Raw genomic sequence first — 27,742 nt, forward strand, 5'->3', positions numbered from 1 at the left:
TCGTAAAAAATCAATATCTAAAATTAAGCAAAAAACAAATTATTCAAGTAATTCAAGGATATTATTGGAATTAAGAAACATACTGATTTCTGTTATTTCTAATAAGATTTTTGTCTGCTTTCCTTGAATTGATTTTGTACTGTTTCAAAATAAAGTGAATTTAAGTTTTGTGTCATGTTTTACAAAAATTATTAAATTATATATTTTATAATCCTGAATTTAAAAAAAATATGTGATTTATTTTTTGTTTAATCGCAGTTCAGAAAGAGACTAAAAACTTTGTTTTTTTTTTAATGTTTAATTTAAAGGGAACATCAAGTCAGAAGTTAAAAACGGGTTAAAAAACCCAGAATTGGATAAATACAGATCAATTTCTCTAGTTTTTAGTGGCGTTTTTGGAAAAATTAATTTTGTTTTAAACTAATATGATTTTCGACGGATAAAAACGACTGAAACTGCTATGACTTATGACTGCTTATGAATAAAATCTATCAAAAAATCGATCGATCATTAATCGTCTTTATTTATCTTTAAAGATTTAACAAATGAAACATGATAATGTACATATTGGCCAAGGTAATTAAAATCTAGAAGAATGCTGAGTAGAACTTTCAGATATCTGATATCAAAGTACTTGTCCTGAGCTTATTGGTGACGAATAAATATTTATTTATTTATTTTATTAGATAAAAGCCAAGAATTTACATTCTGTATAGCTCTATGAACTAAGTAGGCATTACAATATATTTCAATAAATCTTCAAATGTCAGCTTTCAAATTTAAACTTTGCTGAGCAAAGTTTAGTAAACATGTCCAATTTATCCAGACGCAAAAACATTTGACGTGTTTTTGTTTTATACATCTGTTTTTTTTTTATTTTAAAGTGTAACCGCGAAGTCTAATATCCCGATGATGTAAAAATTAAATCACCACGAAGCTTTCGTTTATCAAAAGTTAGCAAGTTTGCATTTGAAAGTCTCCCGCTGTAGGTAGGTCTCGGCATACGCAAACCATACGTAGATCGTGTAGCGCGTCGCTGCAACAGTTCAAGTAAATTTTTGTCGCGCACCAGACGGGACTTGCATATTCAATAATAGGCCGGACAAACGTGGTATACAATTTCATAAGATTGTGGAATGGAATTTTAACAAAAGCCTTTTGTAGCAGATACAACATAGAATTTGCACGTTTCACAATTGAGGAAATATGCTGGGACCAAGAGAGAGACAAGAGACCCTTAGTTACTATTATTCTGAGATCACAATAAGATTCGACTTTTTTAAGTTCAATGTTATTTATTTGGTAGGGATTATTTTTTCCTAAATGTAACACCACACACTTGTCCGCGTTAATAGGAAGTAACCATTCACTGCACCACTTCCAAATAGTGTCCAGATCGGTTTGCAATTGTTGATAAGAAGTTAAAGGAACTGCATATATTTTTGTGTCGTCAGCAAACATTGATACCCAACATTTTAGTTCTGAAGGTAAATCACACGGACGGAGCCCTGAGGGACTGGATAGAATTTTGACATGGTGCCCCCCACCCTCACACTAAACTTTCTATTTTTTTAAAAAGTCTTCAATCCAATTTAACAATTCTCCTCTAATGCCAAGATGTTCTAGCTTATGTAACAATCGTTTCGTGGGAACTCTATCAAATGCCTTAGCAAAGTCGAGGTAGATGACATCTATTGGTTGATTTTTGTCTAACGCTGTTATCCACTGGTTAAGGCATTGAAGCAGGTTAGTAATCGTAGAGCGACCCCTTACAAATCCGTGTTGGATATTGGGTATTTCATAATTTTCAGTAAAGAATGTTTGCACTTCATCTCGAACAATGGACTCCATAATTTTGCAAACAATCGATACTAGGCTTATCGGCCTATAGTTGCCTGCTGATAACTTGTTGCCTTTTTTAAAAATTGGCCGATGCGACTTTCCACTGTTCGGGTACAGAGTTTTTAATCATTGAGTATTTCATAGCTTTTGCAAGAGGTGCAGCTATCACTTCACTGCATTTTTTAGAATAGTTGCCGTTAATTTGTCAAAACCTGCAGACGAATCGTTTTTTAATTTTTTAATTTTTTGTTTAATTTTTTCCTCATTTATATTTATTGTTGTTATTGAGTTTAAGATACGAGGACAGTGTGGTGATCGAGTGACAATACGAGGTTCGAATGTTCTCGCCAACTCTTCCGCGACTTGGACTTCATTTTCACACATGCTGTTGTTGCCCTTTTTTAATAACGGTATTGAAACCCTTGATTTAATTGAGGAGCGAATGTATTTAAATAGTTTTTTGGGGTTTTTGTCGTTTGCTAAATTAATTTCAAAATTTTAATTTAAAATATGTTTAGCCTTTTTCAGATTAAGGCCAATATTATACACAAATACTTAATTTTATTGACTAATTATACGGTATATAGTACTTTATTTTCCTATTCGTGCTTAATTTTAAAGAACACGATGTATTCCATGCAAAAACTTAGAGAGTAAAAAAAATACGTTAAAGAATACAAATACTTTAAAGAGTAGATTTCTTAATAGCCATGGAAGTTTTAGATACATTAAAGAAAAGCAACAAAAATCTAACTTTTTCATAGTAACTGACTTTTTAGTAGACTATACTTCCTAAAGAAATAAATCAGAAACAAAAGAAACATGTAAAATAATAAAATAAAAAAAAAAAGTTTCAAACAATGAACGACAATTAGTACGCTATCCACAATACAGCGTTTCAAATTATGAGTTAATGAGAAATTCAGCTAGGGAATAATAACAATCAAATTAAATAAATATGAAAAATATTTCATATAAGGTCTAACCAAAGATTTGCAAAACTTCATTTCTTTCTTATTCGCGTACTAAAACTTTCTTTTATATTTAAGATTGTTAAAACTATTAATATTAATAAAAAAACATTTATGATATTTAATTTTCTGTAATGTAAACTGCCTTCTTACGGCAACCGATCTTAACCAATCGGTTTTTTCTTCATATGGGGTCACACAAAAAACCAAATGTAGGGTCTATGACGGACTATTAAGTATTCTCTTTAAAATATATCGCATTCCTATTCTCGTATTCATTTGACATAGGAATAACAATCATCAGTAATAGATTTATCGTTTTCCTTATTATTTAATAGTTTGAATTCTTATCACGTAAGTTAAATAATAAGTGAAACTATTACTTTACTATCGTAGATCTTGGTAATAGTTTCGTATTAGTAATGTGGGAAAAAACCCAGATCGCACAAAGCAAAAATTCCTCATGATGTTAATTCCCATATCGAAATTTTGGCAGACATATGTTACATAATTTTTAAGGACTAAAAATTAAAAAAAAGTTAATAAATAGTTGCCAAGATGCTAAATATCAAACGTTAAAGCTGCCGTATTTTAGAACAAAAAAAATTATAACGCTTTCCAATTTAAACTATGTTTCTAAAATAAATACTTTTTGAAGCATTAATTAAAAAATTTTAACATTTTTTTATAAATCTACCTATAATTCAGAAACTAATAACGCAACACGGCAAAAGGATTTAGAATGAGCATTACTCCCTTAGGGTTACATGATATTAGACGAAAAATTGAGTAGATTTTAGCGAAATGTCAAAATATTCAAAGAAGAATCACAATCTTGCTTAAGGAAACATTAAAAAAAAACAAATAATTCAGAGTATTCGCATTTTCCAGGACCCTTCCAGTTTCTTCAACATAAATATGTGTTTCGTTTTTTTATTCAGTATATCTAAAGTTTATTCATTTAGTGATTTATTTACTAATGTGGGAAAAGACGTAAGCAATTGAGGCGTGTTTTACAAAAAACACATATGTCCAAAATCCAAAATTTTCAGGAAATGAAAAAAACATTTTGTTTTGAAATAAATTCATTTCTTCATATTTTTTTATCAATTACAGCGTATATTAAGCTAATATATTTAATTCTTGTTTAAAAAAAAAATTCTAATATATTTGTCAAAAATTTGAAAAAACTGTTGGACATAAGTTGTTTTTGCAAGAAAAAAAAGTTAAATAAGAAAAAAAATACGTTTTATTTAACAAATTTAAACATAAAATAAATTCTAAACCAGGATTAGTTTAATAGTTTGTAGTAAATTAATCTTTACATCCACTACTATTATCATCTTCTTCATTAATGTCCATGTTATCAGGGTAAGTATTATCCAGAATATATTCATAGTAGTTTTTATTAGCTACAAGACGTAGTAACGGTAACAGTGATCTTAAATTCTCAGCTTTATTTGAAGCAAACGGAAGAGATTCCTTGTAAAGCCTTTCCAGTTGGATGTTGCATGATAAATTTGCTTTGGCCACAATACTGCTTCTGAATGGGCCATTGTATAAATCCTTTAAAAAAAGTAAAGATGTTTGGTTAGTTATTTTCATAATCCTAATTTTTTAAATTTTGATAGCTGGCTTTGGAGTTTTTAGGAAAAAGTTGCAGGTCGCAGTTTTTATATCAAAAAAATCGTATTGCTTCATTTTTATCAAATTAATTGGTTAGGTTTCATTCTGGCATTTAAAATGATATTATCCCAATCCTCTGGTCTCTCGGCTCTCTCCAGGCGTCTTTTCTTTTTCTCTATCAGGGCAAAATCCGAATCGTTTGGCAAAAAAGAATGACCCCTCATTGGAAATATGTATTCTACTGAATCAACGATTTTTAGAATATTGACCAAGGTGTACAAAAAATGAGCCATTACGTAATTTTTATTTTGCCCTGGGCAACCGTCACTAAAAATAACCAAACTGCGGTTATGAATGTGGTTTTTAAGGAAATGCAGTAACATCGAAGTGACTTCATTGGCACCCTTTTTGGCTTCATTTTCAAGATAAGTGTACATCCAAACATTATCAGTTCCAAGGTCATGTATACCAAAAACATTATACCAAAGTTGACAGCTCTAAAAAACAGGGTTAGATGGTATGTGAGGAAGGGGCAAATTTTGCATAAAATCAAAACTAATACACATTACTTCTCCAGCTTTTGCTTTGATTTTAAATTTTCGTTTTAGGTCAAAAAAAGCTTCAGCTTTACGAAGGTGTATCTCCTTTTCTAATTCTAATATATTTCGTTCTTCTATGCTAAGATCCGTACGGTTTAGTGGCTGAGCAAGTTTGTCACATTCTGAACAAGTGTCAGATCTTGGAAATCCAAATTTAATGTTAAAATATGTCTTAAACACTTTCCAGTAACTTTTATATGGTATGTTTATAATATAACTTTGTAGGAACATTCTATGCATATCCCTTAACGTAGGAGATTCTGGTAAATAGGAACAGTTTGGATTTTTACGACGTGAATAATGCGAGCGTCTAGCGGAAAATGATTTTATATGGATTTTAATAAGTCACTTTTATAATACATATTTTAATAATCACCTGTAATGTGATCTGGAGTTTTTGTTGGCCTATTTCCATGTATTCCTCTTTTGTCGTTGGGAGAAGCTCCAGTAGTCATAAGGGAATCTCGAATTCGCCTTAAACGAGCATCTTTGATGCCATATAGGCTAAGAAAAGCTTTCTTACACACTTTTATTTCAGATTCATCCACCCTTATTTTGTAAGTAAAACTAGCACCGTGAGTTTTTTGTTTATTTCAGATCGGGGACGTCTTCTAATAATATGGTTCATTGATATGAGACCAGTTAAATGAGAATCTTGATTATTTTTGTCAGTCATATTATTAAACTGGGTAAGAATGGCAATTCTTTTTTCTTCAGCAACTTTGGAAAAACAGGAATTTTTGCAACTATAAAAAAATATTTTTTTTATTGGAAAACCCACACTTAAAAAATATACCCTCTAACATACCTGCATGCTTCGCCAGTTTTACGCGCTAAAACACGTTTGCCCTTGTGATTTATATGTTCTTCACCACGAACTTTTAACTCTTTGATCACTGTCTCCTTTATTTTCTTTGGCATTTTTGTAGGCCAGTTAGTTAACACTTCTTCACGATCTTGCATTTTTTTAAGTATAATTTTTGAGCAAGAAAATGCAAATTCTAACCTCCAGTCAAAAATTACAAGAACACGTCTGGTTTATAAACAAAACAATAACAAACTGACTAATAATTCGAGCGCTTCAGCGAGATTTTACGACAAAAAGCACACATGTCCTATCCTGTCGCACGGACTAATGCTGTATTTGGTGGAAAAACAATGGACATGTGTGTTTTTTGCAGATTCATCGAATTTTCAATTAGCTCTATCTTAGTACTTGTGCCGTTTTTGTAGAATCTTATTTTAGGATATTAAAAACATCATATTTTTAAACTAGATGGTGCCACTAGCTCAATTTCGTTGATTTTGGACATGTGCGGTTTTTGTAAAACACGCCTCAATTAAATAGACACATCAACAACCATAAACATTTTAGACAAACATATATAAGCCAATCAATTTTTGTATCTCCAGTTCAGACAAGAGAAATAAAATCATGCATCCTAAAATTAAAAAATAGTATATCCTCTGACTACGACAATATCAAAAGGATTAATACCAGAAATAGCCTAATACATTATTGAACCGTTTATATATTATTATTATTGTATAATAAATAAATTATTAGACAGAAAAGCTATTATTTAAAGCAGAGGATAGAAGTAACCAACTACAGACCTATTAGTCTTATGTCAAATTTTTCAAAGACTTTTTTAGAAAAAATCGACTTTTTTCCTTCTTTGAGAAACATAAGGTTATCTCCAATAAACAATATGGTTTTATGAAAGTACCAAAGGCGCTAGAGCAGCACTGACGAAGCTTTATCTGAATATTAATAATAAGACTATAGCTGTATTTAACGATATTTTGTTGAGAAAGTGAAATGACATTGGTTAACAATGTATAAATTTAATTAAAAAATTATCTAATAGAATGAAAGCAGATGGTAAAAATAAAAGAGACACTTACAGCGATATGACCAAAATTATTTGTGATAAACCTCAAGGTACAGTGTTGAGGCCGCTATTATTCGTATTTATTAATGATTTACTCAAAGATTCATCAGAAGGATCGGCTACTGCTTTACTGACTTTATTGGAATTCCTTGAGGCTGAACGTGCAGAAAGACAAAGATATATTTGGTTGGTTTGCACAAAGTTTACTAACAGTCCATTATGAGAAAAAGTATATGGATTTTTTTATCATACAGATTGCATCTACTGGATCTTGACCTGAACTGTAACTGTAACTAAGAATAACATAGATATAAAAATATTCGACATTAATCATTTTAAATATTTGGGAGTCATACTGGCAAACCATCTAAAATAGGATCGCCATATCGACCATTTAAGATAAAAGAGGTTTATTTCATAAATTAAAAAAAAACTTAGAAAAGTATATAGAAGTACTAGAGATTTCCCAATTAAAAGCAATATATTATAGGCTCGTGGAGTTCTTAGTTAACTATGGCATTTTAGGGTTGGGTAGTTGCTGTAAAACTGTACTATTCAAATTAAAAGTCATACAAAAGCAAATAATAAATAAATTTAAAACTGTCTCAATGCTAAGAAGCTGTAATCCATTAAGTTTTGCAGCACCTTGCTAAAACACCATGCATACTTTTAATGTGTATCCTGCACAGTAAATAAGAGTTTTGGATCAAATGGCTGATAAAGACGGCTGTCATATGCGGCTAATATATCGTTTATCTTTGATATAAATGCTCATTAAAAAGTTTTTATCTATCGCTACCAAATTCATTCCGTGTTTCAATAACTCAAATCCATTTTATTCAATTATTTGAATCATAAGATTACGACTAGAAAATTACAATTTATGCAAAAATTAAAAATTATGCACTTGCTTTATAAAGTCACATTAATAGAACGCAAAATGCATTTCACGTGATACAATGTGTAAATTTTTTTGATACCATTTCTCCGATTATCGATTCAAATTTAGCATAAAACGATTCATCCCTAATCTCTCGTTGCCTCGTTTAAAAATCTCGATGATATTGCTTTTGGTTATTTAATTTATTTTGATTTTTTTATCATTAATTTGATTATTTTATTCAAATACTTTACTGAGAATCGAAGGCATTCGAATGCACCCCACAATTGTATGCTTCGACTATAATTGTATTTGATATTGCTAAAATTAAAGAAAAATTTTTGCCGACAAAGCAAATTTCAAATTATATTTGGAAAGTCATTTCAATTATCAACCGCTAACTGGAAATATTCTAGATATATAATATTTATTATAGTTTTTGCCCTTCTTTACAAGAACCGACGATCCTATCAGATCTATTACTTAAAGACTTTCCAGTTTTCCATAAATAAGATTTTCACAAAAATACATATATTATATTGCTACATAACATACAACTGAGGTGTAAAGGATATTGTCAATCATTAACCAAAATTTAAAATACAGCTTTTTTAGAATATTTCAATTAATGAATAAGATTTTTCCTTATTATTTAATAAATTTTTGAACCCCAATAATCAATCAATGAACGTCAAATTAATATTCCTGATGAATGTGTATGGTATCTATTGTTTTTTTTTTTTTTAATAAAGCTATAATATTTTTAAGGAACTATTGGCTTAAATTGTATCGAGTACGAGGGTTTTTTAAGAATGCATAGGGATGCTAGGGGTACTTATATTACAATAGGATAACTTTGTATTTTAGAATTGGGAGTAAAACTTATATTTAAAAGTTTAAGAGCCAATAAACTCGGAAATAATATAAAACAACTTACCGAGACGATTGTATTTTCGACGGGGTAACAGTAGTGGTAGCCGTAGTTGTTTGTGAAGCCACAACCAATTTAGGCTGCGTGGTCAAAGCAACTAAATTATTCTGCGTACCAACTGTAAAATGAGCTATAGGGCTGGATTTTGCATTACTAGTTAGATGAATCACGTTTTGTTGACCAGGTTTTGATCCTTGAACACGAAGGGTGGTACCTAAATAATTAAAATAGTAACTAGGAATCGAAATTTCGTGTCGAATTAAAATGTTTTGGAATTAAGAAATTTTAAGACAAACCTTGTGGTAAGCTTCCATGTGCTTTCTGATGAGCGAGGAGACTTTCCACTGAAATGACTTGGCCCGCGGCATTGGTTAAAACTTTTGCCACCACAGGAACTTGATTATTTGGCATAGTTTTTCCAATATCTGAAAATTAATTATTGGTGAGAAAAAGCTTGTTGTAAATGGTAAAGACACAGCGAGGTTTTGTCATTATCATAATTTATCATGCTAAATAATTTCAGCATTTTATAATTGGTTTTTGGACACTCTTTTTCCGAAATTTATTATTTATTATTATTTATTTATTGGAATTAACAAACAGTTTCTATTTAACTAGTAGTAAATTAAAAAAGTCATCCATTTTCTCTCTAAGGTGCTGGTATATTATCAAAAGCAGGAACGAAAAACTCTCAAAATCTACAGCATCTATATAATTTAAATAACGGTTACATATGTCTCACCAGTTCGGGCATCATTAGACCTTAAAAAATTATTAATTTAAATTAAATTACGATAAAAAATAAGGTTTTCCCTTACCAAAAATAGGACGATACACATACATACACGTAAACGAACTCTAATTGCATACAAACAAAACATTCCAAATAGGTACAAAGATTAAAAATTTTATAATTAATACACATTGTAACATTGGAACGGGGTGGGACGAGAAGCTCAGAGAATTTCTAATCTTTGTGAATGGCCTCCACCCTAAAATAGAATTCACAGTTGAACATGAAAACAATCACTGCCTTTCTTGGATCTCCTCTTGAAAAGGAACAACAATTCTATTGAGTTTGAAATTTTCAGAAAAACCAGTACGACAGACAACATCATACAATTCCATTCAAATTCACCTACAACCCACAAATTTGCTAGCTTTAATTCTCTGTTTTATAGATTATTCAACATCCCACTTTCCAGGGATGCCTTTAATAAAGAACTTAATATTATCAAACAAATTGCCTTAAACAATTCTTTTCCGTTACAATCTATTCATAAATTATACAATAAATTTGTTAATAAATATAAGCTTTCATTTAATTTTATTCAAACAAATATTAAAGCTAATGTTACCTACAGATCTTTGACATATTTTGGTACAATCTCTGATATCTTGGGCCGTTTTTTTCAAAAATATAAAGTAATTACCTCATTTAAAACTAGTAACACACTTAAAAGTCATATTGTTAAGGTTAAGGATAAGGTGGACCCGCTCACTTCATCGGGGATATATGAAATTAAATGCGTTGAATGCCCCGCAGTGTACATTGGACAATCTGGCAGGAAAGTAGCAACGCGTATTAAAGAACATAAATCCCAGTTTGATAAACATATTAATACCGATATTGTAGTGAGCAAGTCAGCTTTTGCCAACCACTTATTAGAAAATAGACACACTTTCCCGCCCGAAGAAAATATCAGAATTCTACATAAATGTGATAAAGGTAGAAAGCTCGATCTCTTAGAGACGATGGAGATTAATAAAGCCATAAAAAGTCAATTTTATGGCTTTATTTCAGTCATTATCATCAGCATTAATTTAGTCAGATTTTGTATGTGTGAACGACAAAATTACGGGACAGAATCATTTTATTTCTAACAATATTAACTATACATCTCCATCGCCTACAACGAGTACCATTGCTACAAACGCAGCGCCATCCAATAACCAACTATAGAACTCCGCACCATCAGAATATAAAAATTTGCAACTAACTTAACTTCACTCTAGTAAATTAATGTGTTTTATTGTAGATGTCACAATGTGTATTAATTATAAAATTTTTAATCTTTGAACCTATTTGGAATGTTTTGTTTGTATACAATTAGAGTTCGTTTACGTGTATGTATGTGTATCATACTATTTTTGGTAAGGGAAAACCTTATTTTTTATTGTAATTTAATTTAAATTAATAATTTTTTAAGGTCTGATGATGCCCTAACCGGGTGAAACATATGTAACCGTTATTTAAATTATATAAATGCTGTAGATTTTGAGAGTTTTTCGTTCCTGCTTTTGATAACTAGTAGTATTTTCTTTTGATTCTTATGGAAGAGTTATAGCAGAGTTTTTGCAATGGCAACCATGGTGGTGAATATTAAAGGAATTTTTCACGAAAAAAAATTAGAAAAAAGCTTTTAGTTTAACATATAGTTGTTTTTAATTTAACTTGAGGTGTGTACTTTGGGTGCAAAGTGTATTGTAATAATAATTTGATTGCTTTGAATGGCATGATGCCTGGTTTAGTTTTAATTACCAAAAATGTTATTTAAATTATTTGTGTTACTGGATATTTGTATAAAATTCAAGTAAAGCATAAATAAATAAAATTTCATTTATCAAAAATTTTGCGCAAAAAAAATTAAAGTTCAGGGTTGTCACTGGTAAAAATTCTGTGCACATATTCTGACTTTAAAATACCCATTTGCTTTTACTGTTCACGGTTACCAAATTTGACTTAAATTTCCTTTTTCGAAATTTGGTTTACGATAATGTTAATTTTTATCACTTTTTTTAATGCAAGTCTTAAAATTACTCACGCAATCCTTCCGCATATATACGCATGCACTTTATTTGCATAACATCTCGTCTATTTAATCATATAATATTTCACCGTTTTCTGTGATTTGAGCAGTTAATTGAAACTAATGCGTCTATCATATATTTTGAATACCTGCCTTGTATATTTTAATTTATATTCTTAAGTAAAATTCTGAAAAAAAAAATTTTTTTTTTCGGTTTAACAATTATGAAACCAGAGCTATTTAATATTTAATAAATCTCGTCAACTTTTTATAATGTATCCACTGACATATTTTGAATTGTGCGCCAGTAGGTAGATTTTAAAAAGTTAGGTTTATTCTAAATTAACTATCTTTAACCGCCAATATTAATAAAAGTAGTCCATTTTCAACTAGGTACTTATATACTACTTAGAAACTGCAAGACCATAGTTAAAACATTTTTTCTAATTTTAAATATGATAATACATAGAGTGTTGCATGTAATATATCTAGTCGATACTTCCCAATACCAAAATGACCAACCTGTAGTTATAGGAAACTAAAGATTTTTAAGTAAAGAATTTGTTCCAATACCCTGCGGAATTCTGAGAAAAGGTAGGATTAGAATTATGCTATGTTTGGTACCCTGTATCACAATCGATCTCGAAGTCGGTAGATTTCAAACAACCTAATGCTCAAACAATACAAAAGTATCTTCCTTTATCTACTTTTTATATGATTAAATAGGTTTTTATTGGTTTGACTGCTTTTTACTTTCTTCAGAGTATGATATTATTTGGAACGTGGATGATCGTAGTGCAATGTTTCTCGTTTAACGGAAGTCAAAACTGGTAAGAAAAATACTAGTCCAAAGTGATTTAGAACGTAAACAAAACCTAAAGTGGGATTAAAACAAAGAAGAGTTGAAAAAAAAATTCACTTTTATTAACATGAGTCCCAAGTACGCCGCATAATCATTATGAAATAATGATTCTCGTCAACAGGGAGTCAATTTATGTAAAAAAATGTAAATGTAAATATCTTGAAAAGGGTTATCGTAGCGAGATTTTCAAGTATAGCTTTTTTAAGCAAAACTGTATGCACAATGAATATTTTAAATACAAAATTAAATTATGCCAAGCCTAACAAAGTTACGGAATTTAAAAAAAAAATCAAAATGTTGCTGGTGGCACCCTCTACGATATATTTTAAAAAATGCTAATTTTAAGATTTGGCATATAAAAAAACATGTTTCAAATTTTGTTAAAAACGAAGAATAAGCATTCATTTTCCTTTAATAAATATACAAATAATATTACCTGAATTACCAGCATTCTTAGTTTGTCCAGATGACTTTTGAAGCTGAACAACACAGCCTTTCTGCTTCAATAAAACTTGCTGCTGGGGCGTCAACACATTTGCATTTGGCATGTATTTCTGTTTTATACTTTGAATAATTTGCTGCGTTTGGGACGGGGTCAAGTTTCCTGAAGTTTTTAACGTGACGGTCTAGAAGAAAAATTTTAAAAAAATGGTAAATTATTTCTGGAAATAGAAAAACTTGAGACACGCAGGTAAATCAATGAAATAAGAAAAAATTATTCAGCAAGATTGCTAAAATTCCTTTTAAAGATTTGATGACTACATTGTGCCAATTTTAAATGGTAAATTGTTATGATTACCATTAACAAAAATTATCAGTGTATAGTACTCGACCTATTTCGAAGATATTTATGCTCATCTTTAGGGGTTCTAAAAGGAAATTCGGTTGAGAGGAAAATAAATATAGTTTAATATAATTTAATAATAACTTGCTTTTCTCAGAGTGCCTGTATTACGCTGGATCAGTTTGGCCAGGTTGATGTAGCCTATATTGATTTTCAGAGGGCATTTGATCAATTAGACCATAAAGTTTTTCGGATAAGTTGGTTGGAAGATTTGTGTCCATGAGTATACCCAAATTTTTGTATTCAGTTACAACATTAAGTGCCTCCTTGTTCATGGTTAGATTCATGTTTGCCTTTTCCAGTTCTTATTGTCTCCCATATACATAACAGCATACTTAATAGGATTTATCTTCAAGCCATTATTTGTTGAATACTGATAAATTGGTTCCAACTATCTGTTAATTTTTTCTCGCGATGCATTTGCATTAGACTTCAAAAAACTGTCGTAAACCTGGGTATCATCGGCATATTGATGGATATTATTCTTGCTAACAATATTATGTATGTCCATCATAAAAATAAGAAAAAGGACAGGTCCTAGTATGGAGCCCTGTGGAACCCCACTCTTGAGTTCACGTGGATTGGACAAACGATCCTGTACAAGTACCCTCTGAGTTCTTTCTAATTTAAATTCTAATTCTCTTACTAAACCCGTAATAGCCCATGTTTGCACACAACAGCTCGTGATTGAGTACATCAAAATCTTTACTGTAGTCTAAAAATATTAATGCCGATATCTTTCCTATATCTATCTTCCTAACAATGTCATCGAGTACTTTCAGCAAGGCGCAAGATGCACTGTATGCCTTTCTAAACCCAGATTGGCACGAAGCAACTAAACATTATTTGCGTGCAAGTATTAAACAATCTGGTTATAAAGTACTCTCTCTGAGAGTAAGCTAATGGGGCGTAATTCAATGAATTTAGTTGTATTACTGATTTTTGGTAGCATCTTTCCATTGATCTGGATACGTGCAGGTTTAAATGCATTTGTTATAAATTTCTACTAAGATGGAAATGTTTACTAACATAGTTTTATCACGAGGGAGAGCTGATCAGATCCCGAAGCATTAGACTTAATCTGGCATAAGACCTTATAGATATCACTATTTGAACACAGACTAAATTGAAATGTACTTGGAGTACATTTTGTGGTACGATACATTTTAAGTGTCTCTTTGTTAACTTTTGCTGATATTTTTTGCACTGAATCTAAAAAGAAATCGTTAATTTTTTGGGGATCCAAAGTTTTTTGCTATTCTGTGATCTATTAATGTACTCAACATATGCCTTTTTTTATTTTGAACCGATTGCGTAAAATAATTTCTCACCTCGTTATAGTTTTCGCAATCTACTTTTTTTACGGGTACATCTACTTTTTTATACTTTAAAAAGAGTTTATTGCGATATTGCTTTAAAGTTTTTAAAGTTTCTGTAAACCATGGAGCTTTGGCCTTTGTGATGCGAACTGTTCTTAAAGGTGCATGGAAACTAAAAATATCTATAACTTTTTTTGAGAAAATTTTTCATCGATATCGTTACCTTGTGCCAACTTTGATTTAGAAGATCAGACTCAAAATTCTGTTGATCAAAGTTCTTATAATTACAATACGTTACCATTTTAGGTAAAGTCTCAGGCACCTGAATGTTAATATTACAGTATATAAGTTCATGATCTGATTCGTTATGCGTTTGGTAGTGTATAACATCTCCGCCTACAAACTTTTTATTGGATATTATAAAAACGTCAATTAGGCTTTATCGCTTGCTTTATCGCCAAAATAACGCGTTGGGTTTGATGCAAGTTGATTTAATTCAAAATTATTGAGAAAAGTATCTAACGAGTTACTAATGCTATTATGGCACAACAGATTTATATTTAAATCTCCCATAAATACTAATTCATCACAAAGAGAAATCATGTCGGCCACTGAGCCCTCTAATATATTAAGTGCTTGCAGTGCATTAAAACGCGGAGGACGATAGAAAATTCCTACCCCCAAAGTAATAATATTTTATCAAGATGTAGTGAGATTAGGGATTTAGGGATTACTTTTGATCGTAGCTTTGACTTCAAGACTCATCTAAATAATGTCGTTTCAGCTGCCTCTAAATCTTTGGGATTTATTATTCGCAATAGCAAGAATTTTCAAAACCCTAACACACTAAAAATTCTGTACTTTATTAATTGGAAAAATAAAAGTAGTACTTAATTCTACAGGGTGTTCCAGAACTATGGGATCAAACTTCAAGTGGTTATTCAGTGCAACAGTAGAAAACATTTGAGTATAGAGACCCATGTGCGGAAATGTGTCATCACGGCACTACGGCCCTAAGACGCGTTAAAATTTAGAAAGACGATGAATGGCCTAAATAGGATTTAATGCATTTAATTTTTGCCTTTTGTCCATGATATCATCACAATAATTGCTCAACATTTCTTTCTCCAACCTGTATCCACCGATTTACGTCCCACATGATTTCAGCCGACTTGACTAAGAATTTGATACTTATTTTGAATGACTTCAAATGCTGCTATAATTCATTCATTAATTCTTGTTCTGTTTCTACTTGAGTTTCGTAGTCCAAAGACTTTACATATCCCCACAGGAAAAAATCTATCGAAGGTAAATCGGGTGATCTAGCAGGCCAAGACTGCTCCACTTCTGGCAATCCAACGGTGCCCAAACCGCTTAACCAAACCCTCACGTAGTTGTACAGCAAAGTGAGCCGGCGCTCCATCATGCTGAAACCACATTTGTTGTTGAAAGTTTATTGGAACAGTTAAGTTCTTTAAGAACTTCCTCGAAGAAACGCTGGTAAAGAGGTCCTGTTAACTGTTTCGGTAGAAAGTATGGCCCAATTAAATAATCATCGACAATGTCTGCTCATACGTTGACAGACCAACGCTGCTGATGTTTTTTACGATAAATTGAATGGGTATTTTCTTCGTCACAAATATGGCTATTCTTACTATTAAAAAAAACCGTCTCTTGAGAAAGAGGCTTCATCGGTCCATAAAACAAAGTAAAAAAAGTAAAAAATTTGGTTGTGTTGCGATTTGATGAAGAAGCCATTGACACAAATTGAACTCTAGGACGATAATTGGCTGCAGGCAATCCTTGAACTTTCCGTAAGTAGTAAGGATAAAGTTGTTGCTGGTGTAGCACCCGCCAGACGGAAGCGTTACTCGTATTCATATCCTTATCATTGTGACGTGTGCTACTGGATGGTTCATCGGCAACTCGCTGAAGGACCTCTTCTTCTAATATCGACCGTTCTTACGGATTGAGCAACATCAGTATCATGCATGTTGGTTTTAAACATGTCGAGTTAGGTTATCCTATTTAGACAATGCATCGTGTTCCTACATTTGAACGCCTCTTAAGGCCGTAGTGACGTTTTTCCGGACATGGGTCCCTATATTCAAATGTTTTCTACTGTTGTACTGAATAACCCCTAAGAGTTTGATCCCATAGTTCTGTAACACCCTGTGTACTGCAAATTATTGAAATATTTAGCTTTCAAAAAGGATGGTATTTATCCTGCTATAGATAGGTTTGGAATGGTATCCTCGCAAATCAGAAGGCATAGATTAGTAATAACCTTTTTATACAAACTCTTAAATAATAAAATTGATTGTACCGAGATGTTCATTAACTTTTTATTGTCAACGTCCTAGAACTAATATGCTAACTAGAGCGACAATAAATTATATCTGTTATTTGTTTAATACTGATTGTACACATTGTGACATTTTCTATGAGTCTTATTGAAAGCAATAATTAGCAAGGTTACTTGAACCGGTGTAAGCAGAAAGGGCACAAGTCAATATTTTGACAAATTGCCATTATACCTAAAATGTGTGCTCCTATGGTAGCAACGGATTATGCATAAGGGGCACAAGTCCGCATCCCCGATGTCTTAGAAATGTCGGGTAATAATGCTAGCGTTATGCATAAGAGGCACACGTCAGTGACATGTGCCGTTTATGCGAAATGTTAGTGTTTCAAATGGTGGGGTCAACATGTGTTTGTCGTGCGTTTTACGTCATCAGCAAAAATTCGACTTCAGTTAATCTGTTGGTTGCTTCGGGGACAGTTGCACGTGGTTTTAGTTTCATTTGACATGGATAACAACTGAATTAACACGTAATAAAAGACGAAAAGCAGAGCCTTCTCAGTATGCTCGCAACATACAGAAAAAGGCAAGATTGGAAGGAAAGTCTTATAAAAACAGTAAAGGAAGAGACATTTGTGAGAAAAAAATTAATAATGGAGTCCTTTGCAGGTAGGTTCATTTATAGTATTTTTGGCACATCGGTTAATTTCATTATTTAGTTGTAGAATGAAATGCTCTGAAAAGTTCTCTGATGCAGATAGATTGGCGATTTTTCAACGATTTTATATTTTAAGCTCTAAAAACGAACAAGACATTTTTCTACAGGGTCTTGTGTATATGATAGAACTAAAGCAGTGGCGTCCTCGACCAGGTGACAAAAATAAACCCAAATCAAAAAGTTTCAAGTACTACTCATTTAAAGGAAGTTCCAAAGTAGAGATTTGGGTTAAAGCATTTTTGAATTTATATGCTATCACGTACAAACGCATCAGGAGAATTAACACTTTATCCTCACAAGGCAAGTCAACGAATGACTTACGCGGAAAAATGACAAGTGCTAATACTTTCTCAAAAGAAATTCGAAATTGTGTAAAGGAACACATACAATCATCTCCTACAAAAATCAGCCACTATTCAGGACGTGAAAAACATTATTTGAATAGCCAGCTAAATTTGACAAAAATGCATCAGCTTTATCTAGAGAAGTATCCAAACCAAAAGGTAAGCTTTTCATTTTATAGATGCTTTTTCCGTGAAAATTTTAATCTCTCTTTCGGAAGACCACAAGTTGATGTTTGTTCGACTTGTGAATTACTAAATAACAAAATAAAAGACCAAAATTTGAATGACACGGTCAAGCGTACTGCCGTCGCAGAATTGATAGTTCACAAACGAAGGGCTAAAAAATTTTATTCAAAAATAACCAAAGATATTGAAGAAAAGGAAAATAAAGACCTTTCTGTCCTAACTGAACTTTTGACCTAAAAGTTCTGTCATTGGCCTTCGATTTTATGCAAAATGTCCAGTTACCCACAACGCCTGTGGGTGAGGTATTTTACTACCAGCAGCTTACTGTATCCGTATTTTGTATTCATAATCTTAAGACAAATAAATCCAGGATGTACGTTTACCACGAGGGATGTGCAAAGAACAGCTGACGAAATTTGTACGTTTGTTCTCGAATATCTTAATGAATTCAAGGAAAATCAATCGGAGCTTCATCTTTACAGTGATAACTGCTGGGGCCAAAACAAGAATCATACTATGGTCAGGATGCTTTTGGCTCTCACAGATTCTGGTAAATTTTGCATGATTTGGCACTTTTTCCCAGTTAGGGGGCATTCATTTCTCCCGTGTGACAGGGACTTCGCGTTGGTGAAAAAAAAAATTACGGACCATTTGCACCATTGACGAGATCTCCACGATTATTATTACCAGTACAAAAAAAAATAAAAAATTTTCAGTCAAAGAGGAGACGACAACAAGTGACGTATTAGATTTCAAAAACATTTTATAAAAAAACCTGTGTCTCTGAAGAAACAAAATATTCTCCTCGTAACCAAAAGGTCAACTTTCAAATAAGCACACCTCTTTCATGTTTTAAATACACATCCCAACAAAAAGGCACTATTGAAGCCTATCCTTTTACTGACGGTTTGGTGTCACATACATTTAATTTATCACAACCTGGAATGGCCTGCCCAACTTTGCCAACGAGCCTTGCGCATCCCTTAGGAAAAGTTCCTATTAAGGCCAACAAAATGGAGCATATAAGGAAATGCACTGTTTTTGTTGCAGAAGAACACAAACCATATTTTGATGCTATTCTTCAGTGGCCTACAATCAACAATCAATGAGTGATCCGAAGATTAGTTTTTCCAAAACATTGTACTCTTCTATTGAAATTAGCTGTTTATTTTTGACTTGTACTTTACATAACTAGAGCTGTATTAAAAAAAAACTAATATTTTTCAAATTTACTAAATAGCATTATTTCCAAAAAGGGGACATGTCAATTCTTTCAGTCTTCTGGGGGAGCTAAAATCAATTTTTAAATTTAAAATATAAGGAGACAAATCGTGCTATTCAAACTACAAATCAATTAACAATAAATGTTAATAATTTTACTTAATTTGATGAAAAAACAGTTTTTATCGATTTCCCAAAAATGTGTTTTTTTGACATGTGCTCTTTCTGCTTACATCGATTCAATTGATCTATTACCGTCCTCTATTTTTTACTTATTTTATAGTTTAGGTTAAGTTTATGATGTATTAAGTAATTTTGTTATTTATTAATATATTTTATTCCGTAATTTTTTCTTTCTTTTTCCTCTTTGATTTTTTTTTGTTATTTTAAGATTTATTTATTTTTGTGTTTGATGTAATTGGGTGACTCACCTGTTGCAAATATATGACTATAAATTATTTTTATTTAACTTAAGCTAAACTAGTCAATACTGAAATAAAATCTTCCCAAAGCTTAGAAAATAGAAATGTCCATTAAAATTTATCTATATGCTTTAATTTATTATGTAGAAAGTGTAATACACAGAATAAAAAATTAAAGACTCATACGAGACTTAAAAAATGTTTTATTACTTAGATGGTTAGTAAACCGAACTTGAGCCAGATGGCTTTATTTTGATTGGCTTTATCTGATCATATATGAGAGAACAACAAAATTATTAAGCCCCAACTCAAAATTAATAATAATAAAGCTGTTTATTGATGAAAAATGCTAAAGGAAAGTACTTACACTAAATTTTCAGTGTTAAATAATCAATACTAAGCATATTCTTACCTCCGTCGGAGATGACATCTTAGGAAGAGAAACCACCGTTTGCGTAGTTTCTTGAGATTCGGTTTTTGCCTGACTAACCGCCACGCTAACAGTTGGATTGTTCGGTTTTAACAACGTGAAATTTTTTATGTTTTGTAGCTGCTGCGTCGTTAATCCTTGAACAATTTGCTGTTGAATACTGACCGGTATTTTATTCTTATCTGCACCCTTAACGTGATCACTATCGGGTGGTTCCATGGTGCCTTTAGTGGAGATTGTCTTCTATGAAAAAATATAAAACCCATAAAAGAAACTGGTCAAAAAATTAAGAATGAACAATTATTCTTTTAAAATACATATAATCAATTTATCTTCAGCGTTCTCTAAAAAACAGAAAGCTAAAGTCTTTTTTTTGTGATTGACATTATACTTAAAGCCATACTATTATAGAACCCTGAGGTTGAACTAATCAAAATTTGCAACGTTGGCAAGAAATAATGTTTTCTTTACCTGTTTATTTTGACCAGTAATTTGAAAAAACTGCTGCTGAGTCATAACAGGTTTCGTGGGTCTTTCCTGGATTTGTTTTAAAATTTGCGGATTAGAAGTGGGTATAATTACGGACTTAGTGTGTGAAGGCGATACGATTTTAACCATCGGCGATTTTGAATTTTTCAAGACGCCCAACGAGCTGGACACTTGGATCTGCATTAGTTCCGGTATGTCGTCTTCCGTTAAATCAGATGAATTGCAAATGAACGTCTGGGTCTTGGATGGCGTAGGTGTTGGTAAAGGCTGTAAGAAAATCCTATTTAAAATACAGAATTCGATTAAATTAATATAAAAAGGATTTTTTTTATGCAACTGCGTGAATGTTAGAAGCTTAGATGGAACTGAGGTTTTATCAAATTTTTACTCTCTCTCTGTAACATGAGGTACCAACCATAAGAACCTGTATTTGGATCCCCTACTCTTTATACTATATATCAATGACAAATCTGTCTTGAATCTCGCATATAAATTGACAGTTTTTGCAGATGACATTTCACTATATGAATAAAGAACTACTTTAAATAAAGGACTGGTTTGACAATAATAGGCTTGCATTAAATACAAACAAAACAAAATACATGGTCCCGTCAAATATTACTAACTTCTGAATACTGGTAGGTATTGAAAGCACAATAATTCAGAGAGTGGTTGGATATAAATTCCTGGGAGTTATGATTAACCAAAATTCATTCAAGTTTAAAACCCATTAGAGTAGTAGCACTTGAATTAAATAATCCTGTTATTTCCAAGGAGGTGTACCATGCTTTGTTTGAGTCACCTCTCCGATATGGTATATCCTTTTTTGAATAGAGTGCTGGTACTAAACTGAAAACTCTGTTTATTTTACCAAAAATGCAAGATTATTTCGCGAGCCAACTACAGAGATCACTGCAAGATATAACTCCAATGTGTTAAAATATTAATTCTAATCTTTTCAGAAAATTCTAATCTATTCAAAATTTTTGTGACACCATGTATAAAAAATGTTTATCTTAGCCTAAGCCATAAAGTCATACCAAAACAGTTTGAATATTTATCACAGGAATGTAAATAGTAAACAATGTTTTTTTTTACTTGAGGACATAAATAGAGAAACTTTTTGTATTAAATATTTTAAATTAAATAGGTCTCGTTTGAAGCAGTTCATTTTTGATTGTGAAGAAGCCTATTTAGTATTAAAATGCCTCGAGGTATAAATTTATCTGAACAAATAAACTTATAATTGAGAAGCACAATTCGGGAGAGAAACAAGTAATAATCGCTAGAGAACTTGATCTTCATAAAAGTGTCATTTGTAAACAAATCAAATTGTGGCAAACTAGAGGCACTACTACCAGCATCTCTAAGCCAGGTAGACCCAAAAAACAACATCTGCAACTGACAAGCTAATTAGACGATGTTCTATAGGAAATCCATTTTTCTCCGCCGAAGATATAAAAAAGGCATATCCCAGCATTTCCCTTTCAGTTCGATCTATTCGAAGACGTTTATGTGACGCCAACTTAAAAGCCAGGAGACCGGTAAAAAAACCTTTCATTTCAACGAAAAATAGGCAAATTCGTTTAAGATTCGCAAAAGAACACTTACATTGGACCTATAATCAATGGAAAAACGTTTTATAGTCAGATGAAAGTAAGTTCAATTTATTTGGGTCAGATGGTATGAGATGGGTTAGACGTCCCGAGAATGAAAAATGCAACCCAAAGTACACTATTCCCACAATCAAACATGGAGACGGTAATGTGTTGGTGTGGGGATGTTTTTCCGGGCGTGGCGTTGGTCCACTGGTGAGAATAGATGGGATCATGAATAGCCAATATTATCTTAACATCTTAAGGAATAATATGCTTTCCTACGCCGAGGATAATTTGCCGTTAATTTGGAAATTCCAGCATGATAACGATCCCAAGCACACTTCTAAAATTGTTAAAAATTTCCTAACCTCTCAACAAATTCAAGTTCTGAAGTGGCCAGCTCAAAGTCCAGATTTAAATCCCATCGAGAACTTGTGGGAGCACCTAGACAAAAAAGTTCAACAAAAAAATCCGAATGAGTTCCGAAATAAAGACGAATTATTCCAAGTCCTAAAAGAAGCATGGAGTGAAATTTCCGGAGTTATTATACACAATCTTCTTGAATCTATGCCAAGACGGTGTAGTGAAGTTGTAAAGAATAATGGTTATGCCACAAAGTATTAGTATGCTTTTATCCAAATTTTGTATTATAACATAATTATGTCATAAACATAAAAAATGTTTCTCCATTTTTGTCCTTAGAGAAAATAAATGTTGTTTGCATATTTTGTAATAAATTATTTGTTTTCATTTTTTTTTCCAATTATTTTCGTCAATACTAGATATAACCATAAACATTATTTACAATTACTTCGAATTAGTTTTAATAAGAAAAAAATAAAAATATTAAAAGTTTCTCCACTTTTGGCCGGCACTGTATCACGCGTGTTCTAGACAGAATCTGCAAGTACAAGAGTATCAAAGTGCTTTAACAAGAAATAGTGTTTTACTATGCGAAATTATCATAATACCTGAACTCATTATGCATTTGAAATCTTAAAAGCCATAGATTTGGCAGTACGATTAAAAATATTCTGTTAAAGTCCACTAACTATTATTTTGCTGAATTTCTTGAAAACTCTGCCATTAATGCAGGAATATTTCTTCCTATTACTTAGTTTATTGGTTATTATTTAATATGCAAATAATGTTGTTATTTTTTATTATTAAGGCCTGTATCATATTTTTTATTTTTTTTTTTAATAATTGTAAAAATATTTTTGGACAATGTGAATTATACATCTTTTCACTTTCAATAAACTTTGATTTAATTTGACTTGATTACAACCAAAAAGTGAATGTGTGTGAACAATTTATTTATTTTATTTATATTAAGAATATGTAATTAAGAATAATGAATTAAAGGTTTTAATAAATTGAAACATAATTATTTCGATAATCGATGCAATTTTCATACAATTATTATGAATGAAGATAGATAGTAGAGCGTAGACAAAATATGAATATTGCAATATTCTCTTAACGATTTAATTTATTAATATCTGAGTGGTAAATAAAATAAAAATCCAGATATTGATTGAAATTGCCGACGTTTCACATAATGTATTTGCATCTTCAGGGAAGTAAATACATTTAACTCCAAAACAAAATAAACAGACAAAGCACTTAAAAAATATTATAAGTAGATTAAACCAAATATCAGGGCTTAATTTTCAATTAATGTTTAATATCTTGTAATATCCCATAGAAATTCTTATTTAAGTAAATAAAATTACATAATTTTTGTTCTTACTAAGGACTGCTCAATCCTAAAGAAAAAAAATATTAGTCGCTTTTTCCATCAATATTCTATTCTTCTATAAAAAGAAGGAACTAATGTATTTTAAGAAAGCCTTGTTACTTATTTTTTAACAATGGAATGAAAACAGGTGCTTGCATGTATATTTCAAGCTATAGTCTAAATGAGAAATAAAAGAAATTGGCTACAAGGAACTGAATGCTGCCTTAAATAAAGGAAATTAGTAACACAAATAATAAAGAAAATTTAAATATAGATTTTTATTCTTAAGCTAGTTTTTTATTTTTACAACAAACGACTCCAACTCAAAGGTAAAATGAAAAGGGAGAAAATGAGAAAAAAAGGCACCCATGGATAGCAAATGGGCTACTAAAGTCAATGCAAACTAAACAATATAAAATTCTTCTGAATCTATCTTGTATATTCTTGTATCTCACAGACCACACTGAAATTAAATGCAGTGACTAGAGAGTTTAAAATTTTAAAAAATTGTACAGAGCTAATGGTATTACTAAGGAAACTCTAAAAAATTAGAACTCCCAGTTTACTATAAAATATTTAATAAATAAAGTTTTAAACATGAACGACTGCGCCAGTAATAGAATTATTTATGAATACCAACTTTAAAAAAATTAATTATATTCAAAATAATTCTACACAAAAAATAGGGGATGACTATGTCTATTTAACTACGATGTTAACTATTCGAAAATTAAAAGATAAGTAAAAAGTAACACTAATTATGGGAACTAATATTAACTAATAGGTGCTTATTCTGGAATACAATAATAATGCAATAATAATACTATATGAATAAGCAGGATTGTCCATACATGTCTTAAAAACAAATAAGTAGTTTAAATGCTTCAAAGGCGTATTTAGTAAACTGAAAAATGTATTCAGTACCAGATTTTGCTGACAGTGTAGTAAGAATTTGTTTTAATTGTCCGTGCAACATAGGCAATATGCCAATATACAGGGTTACTGGTAATTCGATACATTCCTTTGGAGATGTGATAGGGGAGGGGGTAAGAAGTAAATTGAACCCTAATATGTATTATGCAAAAGTTGATAGTTTTCGACATATTTAATTTTTTCTGTTTTTCTTCAAAATGTAGACCTTAGTGGTTTAAAAGGCAGTTTCCAGAAAATCCGCTGTATATTTTTTTAACTTTTTAGGCAAAATACATGCTCAACACAATAGTGTTACGTTTGTAATGGCAAAAGTCCCGCAAATAGTTGTAACCATAGGTAAATTCTCGAGTGTAAAGTAAAATCTCTAGTGGATATTTTTTGAAAAAAAATTATGCTACATTCTTCAAAATTTCCTTAAAACTTCCTTATTACCTAAGCTAGCTCACAGGATACAAATGCTTAAAAGTTAGGTGACATGGTTTTGTATTTTTATTATAAATTGTAAAGTAACGCATTTATCAAAATTTACCTTCACAAATCTTGTTCAAAATGAGAGCCTCTATTGCGAATACAGGCTCGGCAGCGCCTTCTCATTTCAATCTTTGTTGTTCTAGTTGTTATGGTATTCCTGATCTGCTGGGCAGCGTTGGTTATTCTTTGGATAAGATCTTCCCGGGTAATTATTGGGGTTGCATAAACCAGTGCTTTCATTTGACCCCATATGCTATAATCAAGCGGGGTTAAGTCAGGGCTTCGTGCTGGCCAAGCTATTGGACCTGACTTACTAATCCAACGATTCGGGAAACGTTCATCCAGGAACTGCCGAACTGTCCGCCGAAAATGAGCTGGACAGCCGTCATGTTGAAATATCATTCGTCCTCTAACGGCGAGAGGAATATCGTCAAAAAGATCTTGTAGGTCATGTCGTAAAAAATTTTCATAAATATCCCCGTTTAAATGGTCTGGGAAAAAATGTGGTCCTATTACATCCCGGCCAATAAATCCCATCCACACATTTACAGAAAACTTTCTTTGAAAACTGGTTTCTCTTGTTAAACGGGGATTTTCTTCGGCCCAAAAATGAAGGTTATGAAAATTTGTAATGCCCTCATGACTAAACTTTGACTCGTCCGTCCACAAAATGTCGGTTAAATAAGTTCTATTGTCTGCATCAGAATTTATAATAAATCTGCAGAATTCTACCCTTCTTATCGGGTCCCCTTCTTCCAATCCTTGGACAGGTGTATAATGGTAAGGATGGCTTCCCATTTGCCGAATCGTGGACCAAACTTTCCATTGCGATGTTCCTGTTTGCTGCGCTACGGCATTAGTGGATGTGGTTGGATCGTCTTCAAAATGTCTTAATATTTCCTCCTCATCTTCTGCTCGATATACGCGAGGAGCGCCAGCGTCACCTCTTCTTGGTTTTACGGATCCAGTTTCAGCGATAGCTCGGTAGGTCAAAGCGAAAACACGGACATTTGGAATGCGGCGGTTCGGAAAGCGAGGTTGGTATTCTCGGCGAGACTCCGCGGCATTACCATTGCAAAAACCCATAAACAAACATAATATCTGCATATTCAGCGTTAGTAAACGTGGCCATAGCGCAGAAACCAATAGAATACCTTCTTTGAAAACACGAGAAAAATAAACTCGAAACTCGTAATTTAACTACTTTCCACAACAATTATTGCTGTCAGACTATCTACACATCAAATTTTTAACAATAAAATAAAAAAAAAACAAATTGTTGCTATAGTACTTAAATACCATAGAAGTAAATACCACTTGGCATTTTTCAAGTGCGTTCTTACTATTAATAATAAAAATACAAAATTCTGTTAAAATTTTTGGTAGCATTTATAGCCTATGAGTTAGCTTAGATAATAAGAAAGTTTTACGTAAATTTTGAAGAATGTAGCATAATTTTTTTTCAAAAAATATCCACTAGAAAGTGTAGTATTTTATTTAAGAAAAAAAAATTACACTTTGCATCGAGAATTTACCTATGGTTACAACTATTTGCGAGACTTTTGCCATTACAAACGTAACACTATTGTGTTGAGCATGTATTTTGCCTAAAAAGTTAAAAAAATATACAGCGGTTTTTCTGGAAACTGCCTTTTAAACCACTAAGGTCTACATTTTGAAGAAAAACAGAAAAAATTAAATATGTCGAAAACTATCAACTTTTGCATAATACATATTAGGGTTCAATTTACTTCTTACCCCCTCCCCTATCACATCTCCAAAGGAACGTATCGAATTACCAGTAACCCTGTATATATATATACATCTTGATCATGAAACACAGTTAGGAGCTGTTGGTATGATCCAAGGTAGTGTCCGCGACGTCGCTGAAGCTGTAGATTCTACCAATAACACTATAGGAAGGTTGTGGTAAAGATTTAAGGAGATTGGTGATGTAAGAGAAAGAAATACTGGTCCAACAAGATCAGCAGAACCTAGGAACCATTAACTTGATTTATTCACTTAATTATTAAATTTAACTGGATTATTAAAATTCGCAGGCATTACAAAACCCCAATATTTACTGCAAACCAGCTTTAAAATGTTCATGGCGTTAGTGTCACTGCTAAACGATAAGGAATAGGTGAAATTAAAATAATCTTTACACCAGACGTTCTGTTATAGCGCCAGTACTATCCGGTGCGAGATTAGGATCGGCCGAAGAATATTAGAATTGACAAAAGCGTGAATGTTCATGCATTCTTTCTCCATCAAGGATTGGTTTACGTCCTATGTCAAGAAGGCTGAG

The 27,742-nt window shown here is 31.8% G+C and overlaps 1 protein-coding gene across 1 annotated transcript in view; it reads right to left on the reverse strand.

The window, feature by feature from the left end:
* LOC126741408 (mucin-4-like) overlaps window positions 1-25,823 on the reverse strand; it is a 40,171-nt gene extending 14,348 nt beyond the window's left edge. The window contains exons 1-6 of the mRNA XM_050447810.1: window positions 25,749-25,823; window positions 20,674-20,958; window positions 20,185-20,445; window positions 12,853-13,042; window positions 9,041-9,169; window positions 8,751-8,958 (exon numbers count right to left, since the gene is read on the reverse strand). Of these exons, the coding sequence (XP_050303767.1) occupies window positions 8,751-8,958; window positions 9,041-9,169; window positions 12,853-13,042; window positions 20,185-20,445; window positions 20,674-20,958; window positions 25,749-25,823 (1,148 nt within the window). The remainder of the gene's footprint in view (window positions 1-8,750; window positions 8,959-9,040; window positions 9,170-12,852; window positions 13,043-20,184; window positions 20,446-20,673; window positions 20,959-25,748) is intronic.
* Window positions 25,824-27,742: the final 1,919 nt, after the last annotated feature.

This window comes from Anthonomus grandis, chromosome 10 (assembly GCF_022605725.1).
Source record: "Anthonomus grandis grandis chromosome 10, icAntGran1.3, whole genome shotgun sequence".
NCBI classification, from domain to species: domain Eukaryota; kingdom Metazoa; phylum Arthropoda; class Insecta; order Coleoptera; family Curculionidae; genus Anthonomus; species Anthonomus grandis.